The 13,636-nt window shown below is 47.9% G+C and overlaps 1 protein-coding gene across 4 annotated transcripts in view; it reads right to left on the bottom strand.

Annotated features, from left to right (window-relative positions):
* Positions 1 to 13,636, bottom strand: part of COL11A1 (collagen type XI alpha 1 chain) — a 252,806-nt gene that overhangs the window by 94,822 nt on the left and 144,348 nt on the right. For all 4 annotated transcript variants that reach the window (XM_035122972.2, XM_035122974.2, XM_035122973.2 and 1 more), the window contains 2 exons: positions 12,837 to 12,890; positions 6,652 to 6,705 (listed from right to left, as the gene is read on the bottom strand). In XM_035122972.2, the coding sequence (XP_034978863.2) occupies positions 6,652 to 6,705; positions 12,837 to 12,890 (108 nt within the window). The remainder of the gene's footprint in view (positions 1 to 6,651; positions 6,706 to 12,836; positions 12,891 to 13,636) is intronic.

The raw sequence follows: 13,636 nt of genomic DNA, 5'->3' as shown, positions 1-13,636 counted from the left end.
AATCCAACTCCAGGTGGAAGTGAATCCTCAACCTGATTGGCCTGTAGGAGCAGCCAATCAGGCTGCAGGCAGAAGTCAATCCACAATATAATTGGCCCACAGGTGTAGCCCTGAAGTAGCCAATCACGCAAGGCCCATTGTGTAAATAATGTATATAAGCAGACGGTTTGGGGGAAAGAGCCATTCGTCTTCTCTTCTCCTCCTTGATGACTATGAGCTGAATAAAGAGCATGAAATTCACTCTTGACTCCGAGTATATTTCACTGGCGACGAAGGTGGGATCCTGCTGAGCTGACCGCCACCACGCACTGCACCGCAGCACCGCCACCTGCTGCACCGCTGCATCGCACCGTGCATCCAGGCTTCAGCTCCAGGACCCAAGGAACCCAGAATGGCAACCGACAGCAGCTTCTCGCCATTCAAACCAGCATCAGGAGACTGGGAAGGGTACGCCGCTCGTTTCAACTTCCTCCTGCAAGCGAAAGAAGTCACCAACGATGCCATGAAGAGGGCAACATTCTTCAGCGTCTGTGGAGAGGAGACGTTTGAAATCGCCCGGGCTCTCCTTGCACCTAGAGATGTCGCTACCGTCTCTTACAAAACAATAATGGAACGGCTGAAGGAGCACTTCTCACCACAGCCCTCGGTGGTAGCTTGCCGAAATGCCTTCTACGCAAAGCGGCAAGCCCCGGGGGAAACCATAACTGGGTTTGTGACCTCCCTCCGCCAAGCCGCCCGGTTATGCAACTTCTCAGAATTGGAGAACATGCTTCGTGACCGCCTCGTCGGTGGCCTGAGGGACGAGATGTTGCAACGACGCCTCTACGCCAAAAAAGACCTCACGTTCCAGATTGCTCTGGAGGAAGCCCTGGCAACCGAAGCCGCCGAGAGGTCAACGCAAGAGGCACGACCGGCCCCGCCATCCCAACCGAGGGTCTACCACGAAGACCTCACCGACGAATCCGAATCTGACAGGGAGGAAGTACACCGAGTACAGCGGCGCACTCAAGCAGCACACACACCACAGCAGCCTCGACGAGAAGGAGGGAACTGTGCAAGCTGCGGGGAGAACCACGAGAGGAGGACCTGTCGTTTCCACAACGCAGAGTGCAGGCAGTGCAGAAAATTGGGACACATCGCCCGGGTGTGTCGGGCTCGACTCACCTGTCGACAAGCATCAGATGACCGACCCAGGAGCCCCAGGTCACACGGCACCATGCACCAAGGCAACTCGACGGAGATCACGGACTACCAGGTATTCCAGTTGCCCCATCCCAGCACAGAGAAAATTTATATAGAGGTACAGATAGAGGGAGCCCCATGCCGCATGGAGCTGGACACGGGTTCAACTCTATCCATAATCTCGGCCCGAACATTAAGGGAACTGTGCCCTAATGGGGGTCCCAAACTAAGGCCGGCCCCATTCACCCTCCGGGACTTCCAGAAACGTAAGGTCCCTACTATGGGGGTGGGGACCTTCAGGGTGCAATATCGAGGGCGAAAGCAACAATTGGACTTGCTGGTAGTTAAGGGCCCCTACGTTAGCTTACTGGGACTGGCATGGTTTGGACCTCTGGGGCTAGCCGTTACCGGGGTGAACCGCACTAGCTTACAAGTGGACGTGGACGCCATATGCAAAGAGTTTCCAGGGGTTTTCGATGGGGCATTGGGACGATATACAGGACCCCCCATTGCCCTACAGCTAGACCCCGCTGTACGACCCATCAGGCACAAGGCCCGCCGGGTCCCGTTCGCCCTGAAACCCCGCATAGACGAGGAATTGGACCGGCTCGTGGAGCAAGGAGTGCTGGAGCCGGTGCCCAACGCCCCCTGGGAAACTCCAATTGTCACACCCGTCAAGCCTAACGGTTCGGTCCGCATCTGTGCAGACTACAAATGCACCATAAACAAGGCTCTCACGGCCCATGCATACCCAGTGCCAGTGGTCAGCCATGTCCTCGCCACCCTGGCTGGGTCAAAAATCTTTGGCAAACTGGACTTGGCCCAAGCGTATCAACAGTTGCCTGTGGACGAAGCCACAGCAGAGGCTCAGACGATTGTGACGCACAGAGGGGCATTCAGAGTAAAGCGGCTGCAATTTGGCGTTAGCGTGGCACCAGGCATATTCCAGAATCTAATGGACTCTCTCCTTAAAGGGATTCCTGGCGTCACCCCCTTCTTCGATGATGTACTGATCGCCGGGCCCACACCAGAGGAATTTGAGGACCGCCTCCGCTCCGTCCTGCACCGTTTCCAGACGGCGGGCCTCAAGGTGAAGCGGGAAAAGTGTTTACTGGGAGTGCCGCAGGTGGACTTTCTGGGATTTAAGGTGGACGCAGAAGGGGTCCATCCAACCGGTGACAAGGTACGGGCCATTTGTGAGGCCCCAGCGCCCAAGAGCAAGCCCGAACTTCAGTCATTCTTGGGACTATTGAACTTTTACCATGCCTTCCTTCCCCATAAGGCAGCGGTAGCGGAGCCCCTACACAGACTCCTAGATAAAAGGGCCCCTTGGGTGTGGGGCCAGCGACAAAGGGCCGCATTCCAGGCAGTCAAGGACTTGCTCGTCTCGAACTCGGTCTTGGCACACTTCGACGAGAGGCTGCCAGTGGTGCTGGCATGCGACGCCTCTCCCTATGGCATCGGCGCTGTCCTGGGACACCAACTCCCGGATGGAAGAGAGGTGCCGGTGGCATACTTCTCCCAGACGCTTGCTGCAGCCGAACGAAACTACTCACAGATTGACAAGGAGGGTCTGGCAATCGTGAAGGGCATAAAAAAATTCCATGATTTCTTGTACGGGCGGCCCTTTACCATAGTGACTGACCACAAGCCGTTGCTTGGCCTGTTTGCTCCTGAGAAGCAGACCCCCCAAGTGTTGTCTCCACGTGTCCTCAGGTGGTCAATTTTCCTTGCCGGCTACCAGTATGCACTAATCCACCGCCCTGGGAAGGCGATGGGCCACGCAGACGCCCTCAGCAGGCTACCACTACCAGAAACAGGCCCCGACCCAGCGCCTGCGCAAGAGGTTATGACCCTGGAGCTGCTTCCCGACCGACCCATTCAGGCACAAGAAGTTGCGCACCATTCCACAAAAGATAGGGTCATCTCCCGGGTCCTGGACTGGGTGTGGCGAGGATGGCCCAGCAGCAGCCCCGGGCCAGAATTCGCTGGCTACACAAACCGCAAACATGAACTGTCGGCCCACAAGGGGTGCCTGTTATGGGGAAGCAGGGTTGTTGTTCCCCAGCCCCTCCGCAAAAGGGTCCTCACAGCCCTACACGAGACACACCCAGGGGTAGTGAGGATGAAGGCCCTTGCCAGGAGTTATGTGTGGTGGCCGGGGATTGACAGAGAGATAGAGGCCTGGGTCCAACACTGCCAGACCTGCCAAGAATCCCGCCCGGATCCCCCAAGGGCCCCAGTCCAGCCCTGGGAGTCCGCCCGACATCCATGGTCACGCTTGCACGTGGACTTCGCTGGCCCCTTCCAGGGGAAAACATTCTTCATAGTGGTGGATTCCTACACCAAATGGCTGGAGGTCGCACTGGTACCATCCACTTCTACGGCGGCGGCCATCCGGGTACTACGTAAGCTGTTTGCGACCCACGGGCTCCCTGACACCCTCGTCTCGGACAATGGAACCGCATTCACGTCAGAGGAGTTCCAGACCTTCACAGCGCAGAACGCCATCCGCCACATCCACTCAGCACCATTCCACCCTGCCACCAATGGCCAAGCGGAGCGCATGGTGCGGACCACCAAGGACAGCCTCCGCCGCATGACACAAGGGGACTGGGAATACCGCCTTGCCGCATTTCTTCTAGCACAGCACAGCACCCCAAGCACAACGACGGGCCGGAGCCCAGCTGAATTACTAATGGGCCGGCGCCTTGCAACTAGACTGGACCGACTTCACCCCGACAGAGCTCAGGATGAGGTAGTGGTGGGGAAAGGCAGGAACCCCCGGACATTTGTGGCCCAGGACCCAGTGTATGCAAAGAATTTTGGGGCAGGCCCAGCATGGGTACCCGCCACAGTCACCAAGGTGACCGGTCCCGTGTCGTACGAGGTACTAACGGAAGGGGGGCAATGTTGGCGCCGCCACTGCGACCAGCTACGGCGACGATTCCCAGGAGGAACCCGGGAGGAGAGCGGGACAGAGGGGTCCCAAGGGGACAGCAGGGCAGTGAGGCCTGTAGAGCGAGAGGGGTGGGCAGGGGAAGCAGAAGCAGTAGGCACAGAGGGGCGCCCCGAGGCTGGAAGGACACCGGAACCAGAGCTACAACCTAGTGGTTCAGTGGCGCCAGACCAGACAGCCCTGGCACAGCCAGCAGCCTCGGAACACGAGCCAGAACCAGAACCCCTGACCAAGGAACACCCCAGGCCACAACGCACACGGAGGCGGCCAGCAGACCTTGGGGACTACGAATGCAACTTCCCGGGCAGGACTGGAACTTAGAGGGGAGGGGTGTTATGTACTGAGCTGAATCCTAGAACAATAGGATTCAGAATCAGCGGGAGCTACCCAATCCAACTCCAGGTGGAAGTGAATCCTCAACCTGATTGGCCTGCTGGAGCAGCCAATCAGGCGGCTGGCAGAAGTGAATCTGCTACCTGATTGGCCTGTAGGAGCAGCCAATCAGGCTGCAGGCAGAAGTCAATCCACAATATAATTGGCCCACAGGTGTAGCCCTGAAGTAGCCAATCACGCAAGGCCCATTGTGTAAATAATGTATATAAGCAGACGGTTTGGGGAAAAGAGCCATTCGTCTTCTCTTCTCCTCCTTGATGACTATGAGCTGAATAAAGAGCATGAAATTCACTCTTGACTCCGAGTATATTTCACTCCCCCACTGTATACTTTCTTACCAGCCCCAGATGCTTAAGGGAGAAGGTGATGGCAGCCCACCCGGTGCACATGATCCCAAGTTCAAGTGCCTCCGGTGAAACTGTCAAAGCTTTTTTTATTTCCTCCTTTACTTATACTTTCCCATCAGACAATGGGCTGCTTCCCAGATGTCTATTCATCATTAGATGACTGCTACATCGAGTGGGGACTTGATTGAGTGACGGCGATCATCACAGATATAACGACACCTTCATTTTGCTTCCCTGTCACTTCAGACGTAATGCTTTTTCAACTGAGCCAGGGCCAAACCGGATGTGGAAATAAATGCATCTTTGCATTAGCTGCATTTTTTATATTTTAAAAATAAAATAAAATAGGATGAGCTGGTGTCTGGGATTGGCTAGATGAGGAAGAGTGGTGGAGGCCAAGAGCCCCCAGGGGAGGCACAGAAGATGATGGCTTAGATCAGGCATCCCCAAACTTCGGCCCTCCAGATGTTTTGGACTACAATTCCCATCATCGCTGACCACTGGTCCTGTTAGCTAGGAATCATGGGAGTTGTAGGCCAAAACATCTGGAGGGCCACAGGCTCCAATGGAGACAACAGAGGGGAGCCAGCCCCTACATCTCTCCTGCAGCTCCGTCATGACAGTTTCTCTGCCGACGGTTCTCTGGCCCCACTTGCTCCTAGAATGCGAAGGATTGATACACATTGCCAAGCAATGAGCCAGACAAGCACAGAGAGAGGCTCCTGGGGCTTGCCTTGGCAGAAGATTACAGGGGAGGAGCCCTGGCTCAGAAAACTAGAGAGCAAAGGAGGGGCTGCAAGCCAGTTCAAACAACTTCATTAGGGGGCTTTGCCTTTCATTGAATCATAGAACTGTAGAGCTGGAAGGGACCCTGAGGATCATGTAATCCAACCCCCTGCAATGCAGGACTATGCAGTTGACCCATGCAGGGACTGACCCTGCAACCTTGGCATTATCAGCACCATGCTCTAACCCAGGCATCCCCAAACTGCGGCCCTCCAGATGTTTTGGCCTACAACTCCCATGATCCCTAGGTAACCGGACCAGTGGTCAGGGATGATGGGAATTTGCAGTCCAAAACATCTGGAGGGCCGAAGTTTGGAGATGCCTGCTCTAACCAGTACCCCCCCTTCCTTAATAATGAAACTAACTGCAAGTTAGCCTCATGTCTCTCTCTTTCTCTCTCTCTCTCTGGGATTTCACCAAAAGCAAATACCAGCTTCATAGGAGGGGCTTTCAACAAGGGAAGAACGTGTTAAACTGCTGCTACATGTTTGCTGTGATCCTCATATGATCTGCAGCCTCCAGATGATATTATTTTCATTTTTTAAAAAAAATTTCCTTGTTAAATATGAAGAAATATTTAAAGACATGTATTTTGACCCTCAGATTACATCTTATTTACCTGCCATCGGGGAAACATAGAAAAAATATATCCAATGACATATGTCCAGCAGCTTGTAGCTACATCTCACTGTTGCACTGAACACTTGCGAGTAACAGAATTAATGGGGAGCCACTGCTGCTATGGAGCTGCACATTGTTTTGATAATGGGAAGCTGGTGAATAGATTTCCTTGTGGGAAAATTACTATTTAATCTTGCTGAGCAACAGCCTTCTTATTCTTTATTTCTTTTGGTTGCTATCAAGAATGTACCATGTTCTTATTGCATTAGCAGTTAAATTCCCAATCCTGCCTGTCTTTTGAATTCACTTAGCAATGAGTTCCACATATTAATAAAACACGTTAAGAAGAATACTATATCATACCCTTGCGCCTTTCTCTCCGTTGGAACCCGGAAATCCAGGGAACCCAGTTGAGCCCTGTAAGGGGGGGAGGACACACAGTTATATGGTTTACTCAAAGCCTACTTAGATATTTAATAAACTTCTAAGTTACTTTATATATTAAACATCTGTATCCTTCAAAGCCAACATAAATCATGCAATAACAATAACTTGGTGTGTGGCCCACAAAACCATTTCTACAACACAGATCATAACTAACTCCTAAAGTCCATGGTGAAAAATTGAGTCTTTCAGGCCCACGCCAAGGAATCGGCCTTGCCTGGTCTCACTCAGAACCATATTCCATAATTGTACGATCAACAGAGAAAAGGCCTGTTTCTGCATGCCCACTAACCAGAAAGAATAGCAGCAGATGAATCATTGACACACCGTGAATTATAATAGTTTATGAAATATTTTTCCTAGACACCACACAAAACAACAACATGAAAGCTACATAGTGCATTGCAATATAACACATTATACTATTCAGTTGAAGCAATTGATGTGGAAACGGTTATTAATAGATGGCGGTCTGGTAGCTTACCAAAATGCTTCATGTCCGGAATGCATTAAAACATCAAGAGTGGTACAATTAAAAACAACAACAACACCCCAAGCAACCTTAAAACAAGCAGAGGGTGGGATTCATTGCTGTGCCCTTCCAATCTTTCCATCTGCCCAAGAGTTTCAGCTTGCCAGATGGAACGACCATTCTTCTCTCCTCTCCCAACTTCTGTGGGTGAGGGGAATGAGAAGGGGACAGGGTCTGTTGCACTGGTGGAAGTCCTTGAGCAGGGCTTCTACTGATAGGAATCGTTAAGTCAATCTTGCCCCAAGTCACTGGGTGATATCTAGCTGAGGTCCCCCTCCAGAAGAATGAACTTCTGCTAGCACCACACAACTTCTTTCCATCCTCTGTGCATCATCGAAATCTGCTTCGGAGAGTTGAGATACCCTCTGGAGCAGGTTTGGGGATGGGTCATAGGAGTGAAAGTTCAATTCCCTAAGTTGAGTTCCAGTCACACATTATATATCACACATTATCAAGTGGAAACAAGACCTACAGAATTCTCAAAAACGTCAAAAACATGTCCATTACAATCATGTTGTCACCAGTCTGTAAAGTTGATGTGTTTAATCAGAGAAAAATCACTGTCCATATTTACTAAAGGTTGGAAACTCCTTATAGACTGTTTGCATGAAAAATAAAATGAACCTATGGTATCTGGGTTTGAGGATCAAAGGAAATATTCATGTACAGAAAGTGGAGTTGTTGGGTGTTATCTTGGTGTAGATGTTTTGAATAATTTTCTATATATAGCTGATCAGTGATGAATCTGAAGTTCTCTTTTTTTCTTTCTTCTTTTTTGTTTTCCTTTTCCTATTTCTGGTTTGTGTTTTTATTTAGATTAGTTTTCTTTATTTTTGATAAAAAGATATTAAATATATTATATTAACCCTTCTCTAATTTCTTTCAAACTTTAATAAAATTTATTGGAGGCAGAGAAAACAAGCATGTTGTCATCAGTCTGAGCAATGTGGACAAAATATCAAATAGAGAGCAGGTGCTCCACAGAAAGGAGCTTTTAGAACAAATAGCACCATTTTAACCATAAAAGAAAATGAGTTTCCAGTGATTGAGTAAGAGTTGTATCCAATGATGGTTCTAATCAAAGCAGACCTGATGAAATTAATGGATATGACTAACTTGCATACAATGATTTCAATGGGTCTACACTGAGTAGAAAACTCAGTTGGCTGCTATTACCCTAAGTCCATAAATCCATTATGTCAGTTCATACATGTATGTCTGTATGTTCAAGTGCACACACGTATAAAATAAAGAAGACATTCAATTTTTTCTGGGTTTTGGATTAGTTTTAGATGCACAAACCAGGCCTGATTTTCCAGTAATTTGCAAACAGTGTCCATAACAATAGTGGACATCAAATATATATTTATTTTCAGGTGAAGGCAGAAGAAAGTCTGTTTGAAAATAATGACAATTTCATAAGGAAAAATGTTTCCAATGTCTCATTTCAGTAATTGTTGAAACAGCCCCTTCAACAAAAAAGGCTACTAGATTAAGCTTGTAGAAATACTAAGAAATAATTGTAAGCAATTTATTTTCTGAATGACCGTATGAGATAATACTTGCTGGGTGATAATAATTGGGTTTTGGCATGGAAGAATAGGAAGACTGATAAAGAATATTTGTGATCTGACATTAACCTGCAGTATTCTACTCCTAGGAGATATTTTGTTACTGCTGCAAAAGAGTTTACGTTATCCAATTTCCATGGGCAATTGAGGAAAAGGACATTAACAACCAACATAATCATTGCAAATATCTCTGTCTATATATCTGCATTTGTCCATCATCACACAGTAGTTCACATGGCTGCCAACAGATGGCGATGTGACCTGCAGCATGATGAGTGCCACTGAATGGGCAGCCTAGGTAAACTGAAGAGAAGCAGCGAAAACAGGCTCCTCTGCCTGTCAGTCTTGGGACACCTGCCCCCAGGGTTCAGATCCCCAGGCTACCTGCCACCACTACTGGATACCACCCTTCTGCTTGACCGGCCTGGGGATCTGCTGTTGCCACTGCTCCTGCTGATTAGGATGAAGAGTTGGCCCAGGAGGCAGGAGGGGCAGCATGGGAAGGAAGAAGGTGCCCAGTACTGACAGCTACCCTGAGATACCCTGAGATCCTAAGCGGCCCTGCAACTATTACTACAATTCTAATATACTTCTTCTCCCTGGGTGTGTGCTTTTTCTTGGGGGGGGGGGCTTCTAATTCTTTATGATGAATTTCCGAGCCCAGACCTGTTTGGCTATAGGAGCCAACCGAGTGTGACCTATAATCATGTTGGTGGTGGCGGATAAACTGGGGTGGGTTATATTCAGATCAGTTCAGTAGCTACACTAACAAGTATGGGATGGGGCCCATTGACTAATCTATCACACAAGCCTTGAAGCTTTACCAGAGGTGTAGAAGGCAATAACATGCACTCAAGACATTTGACTAGTGAAAAGCTTTTACCCCCTTAATCTTAAGTACAGTGGTACCTTGTGTTGAGTACCTAATCCGTTCCAGCGTGCCGTTCGCACCCTGAAAAGTACTCAACCCGAGTGGTGCTTCAGCGCATGCACAAAGTGTGTGCATGTGCACACGGCAGAACCTGGAAGTAAACACTTCTGGGTCCGCCGAGTACGCAACACGAAAGTACGCAACCCGCAGCGTTCTCAACCCGAGGTATGACTGTATCGGGACTACTGTATATTAGGGCTGAGAAATTAAAATATTGGTGGTTTTCCTCCAGGGAGAAGTTAAATCAATACCTGAACAATGGAATGATTTCACAAAACTCAGGAGGGGGGATAGATGAATTTGCTTCCAGTGAGATGGGTGTGCCCTTAGATGTAATAGTGGCATCTTCCTTCCTTCATTATTGTTTGGTGTTAGTGGGGGCCAAAAGGTTAAAGGTAAAGGACCCCTGGACAGTTAAGTCCAGTCAAAGGCAACTATGGGGTTGTGGCACTCATCTCACTTTCAGGCTGAGGGAGCCGGCGTTTGTCCACAGACAGCTTTCTGGGTCATGTGGCCAGCATGACTAAAATGCTTCTGGCCACAATGGAACACCATGGTGGAAACCACAGCACACGGAAATGCCATTTACCTTCCCGCCGCAGTGGTGCTTTCGAACTGCTAGGTTGGCAGGAGCTGGGACAGAGCAACGGGAGCTCACCCTGTCGCGGGGATTCGAACCACCCAACTTCTGATTGGCAAGCCCAAGGGGCTCAGTGGTTTAGACCACAGCGCCACCCACGTCCCATGCCTTAGTGGGGGCAATACCACAGGCAGCAACACTCCTTCTCTCTCAACAGCCATTGTTTTCTTCCTCAGAATTCTCTATATGCAGCATCACTGGACTGCCATACACACGTAAAAGCAATTGCTGCTCCCCCCCCCATTCCAAGCATTCTGGGGGGAAAGCATTCTGGGAAATATGAAATGGCTCTAGAGTGATGAGGGCAACAGGAGAAGGTGTGGTTTTGAGCATACAGGACCATCATGGTTATGTCGGGCATCATTGTCAAATGTCACCAGGATGGCAGCCAACTTGCCAGGGCCATTGTTTCTGAGCTTTTGCTTCTACTGCTATTCTTACGCTAATGGCGGGTGACCGATGGACTGCAACCTAAGTGGCACAGCTCTGGCAGTTCAGCCACTCAGTAGAGCAGAGCCAGAAGATTGAATGGTCCTGCAGCCATCCTTCTAACCCAATGCCAACACACTGTTGAAATAATTTAAACCTGAATATTGCTTGCAAACTAATTCCATTTTTAGTATAGCGAGGACTCAGCTTAGCAAAATTCATGCCAACATCTCTGTTTTGTGAGGGGGAGGCCACACATTTTCTTTGACGTTTGTGCATGTCATTTGTGTTCATGCTTCCGAATAAAGTAAGATCTCTTTGATCTTAAGAAATTTCCAAATAGAGTTTTGAAGCGTTGACAGACAAGGGAGAGAGATGGGGATAGAGAGCGAGAGAGAGAGACTGCAATCTCAGACGTTTAGATTAAAAGGCAGGTGCATCAAAGACCTACTTCTGAAGATGAATATTCTTGATGAACACTTTCCTTAGCAGTAACCCTATATCACATTAGCACAGAGTGTTTACTTGGGGGGGGGGGGGACGCCTTGGAGTTCACCCAGGTTGAAATGAAAAAAAGCAAGCAAAATAAGCACAGACTCCCAACATTTTAAAGAGCTAAGAGAAATCAATGTTACTTTGCAATTTAAAGTAATACTTTTCTAAAAATGTACTGACAATGATACCTTAAACAATGTAAACACATTTGGGGGGGGGGGGAGAGACACCTAGATAGTTGTTCAAGGTGTTAATCCCAGAAGATGACAGGCTTTTTTTCACATGCATTGCACTGTCAGAGAAGTTATACAGTTTCCTTGTTAACCAGAAATTGGGAGCAACAATAGAAATGCATATTCCCTTTCTGCAGGTAATGCTACCCTTTATCAAGGATATGGATCCAGCCATGGTTTCAGACTTTTCGCCTATTTCAATGGGGCTTGTACTGGAGAACATCCTGTAGGACTGTGCCCCAAGTAAACACAAAAAACTCTCCTGGGTTTAACAGATCAATACCACATCCAAAGTTGCACAGAAGGGCTGAGTCTGATAGGCTATTCCAAGCTCTGGGGAGTCATCCTGGAAGCATTTAACATGTGGAGAACTTACATCAAAAATGTTTGCCTGTACTGTATCGTCTTTCCAGGGCTGACGTGATATTGTGACTTAGCTGCTAAATAATTGTTGGATTCCCCTAAAGGGAAAAATTAGGCTGCTCATTCTGATTTTAAGGGTTTCGTGTGTGCATGCTCCACAGATCACTTCCATAAGAACTAGAACAGTGCATAAAATCCACTATGAACACGGTGATTAAGGTTCTCTGCTTTCTTTTTAAAATAATAATATAATAATTTGATGTATGATAGCGTACATTCACGGGCCAGAGGAGTAACATTTACTATGGCTGAGCATCACTTTGTACCTCATTGTATCAGTGCATCATATAATACTTAATGCTCTGTGCTTTCCTTTTCTAGATGTGTAAATTACACAAAGTTATAACCCAGAAAACAAAAAAGATGCCCAGCGAAGGGGACCAACGAACCAGAATGACATTTTTAAAAATCTGATCATTTGACAAGCAATGATCCAGATGCATGGGGAGCGTTACGTATATCATTGCAAATGCTTTTTGAGTAGTTGTATGAGTGAACACGGTTGATATTTAGAGCACTCACCACCCATCAAGTTGTAAGTTATTCATTTGCATGGCCATTGCGGCCGATAGAGGAAGCTGTCAAATCTGAGATCCATATCTGTTTGAATGTCTTAGGCTACCAAAACGATCATCACAATTAGGGCATCAAAACTGAATTATATCATTGAACCAGACTCGCAATTTTGTCAGGAAAATGCAAATAACCTTTGGATTTCTAGTACTGTAGTAACAAGTGACTATCCAAGCATTTGCTTCAAACTAACGTTCCAAGTAAGACAAAAACAAACAAACCCTAGAATATCCGGCTAACCAAAGCTGTACATTTTTCAACACGAGAGCAAATTCACCTTTGGACCTTGTCTTCCTGGATATCCTGGTAGTCCGGGAACACCAAGTTTACCCTGTAAGTTAAAAAGAAGTTGAATGCATTTCTCAATTGTTTCCTGATGGCTACCACTCTGTTTATGTTCCATTTCCCTCAGAAGGATCATGTAGTTTGTAAAGTTATAAAGAAACCCCTTGTGTGGATGTAGGCTTTTTAAGAAATCATATTCACACACACACACACACACACTTCAGATATATATATCCATGTACAGAGATTCTTCCAAATCTCAAGACTTTTCCCCATCCCCTCCATGGGGTCCCATTTTAAACATTTATTACTACATATTCTTCGAAACGCCAACTTTTATACCAATCCATATTATCCATAATAATTGTTACACTACAAGTAAAATCAAAATCCTGCTAATGTTTCCATCTGCTTACAGTGGTCTCCTAAATAACTTTCCCATTCTTTTATAAAGTTTTTTGTGTGTGTGGATGTAGTTTTTAATGCTCCAGGTGCCTGGAGGTGGTTGGAGGATGGATGGCGGCTAACAGATTGAGGTTGAATCCTGACAAGACAGAAGTACTGTTTCTGGGGGACAGGAGGCAGGCAGGTGTGGAGGACTCCCTGGTCCTAAATGGGGTGAATGAAGGACCAGGTGCGCAGCCTGGGAGTCATTCTGGACTCACAGCTGTCCATGGAGGTGCAGGTCAATTCTGTGTCCAGGGCAGCTGTCTATCAGCTCCATCTGGTACGCAGGCTGAGACCCTACCTGCCTGCAGACTGTCTCGTAGAGTGGTGCATGCTCTAGTTATC

Source organism: Zootoca vivipara, chromosome 7 (assembly GCF_963506605.1).
Source record: "Zootoca vivipara chromosome 7, rZooViv1.1, whole genome shotgun sequence".
NCBI classification, from domain to species: domain Eukaryota; kingdom Metazoa; phylum Chordata; class Lepidosauria; order Squamata; family Lacertidae; genus Zootoca; species Zootoca vivipara.
This window is presented reverse-complemented; position numbering and strand designations above follow the sequence as displayed.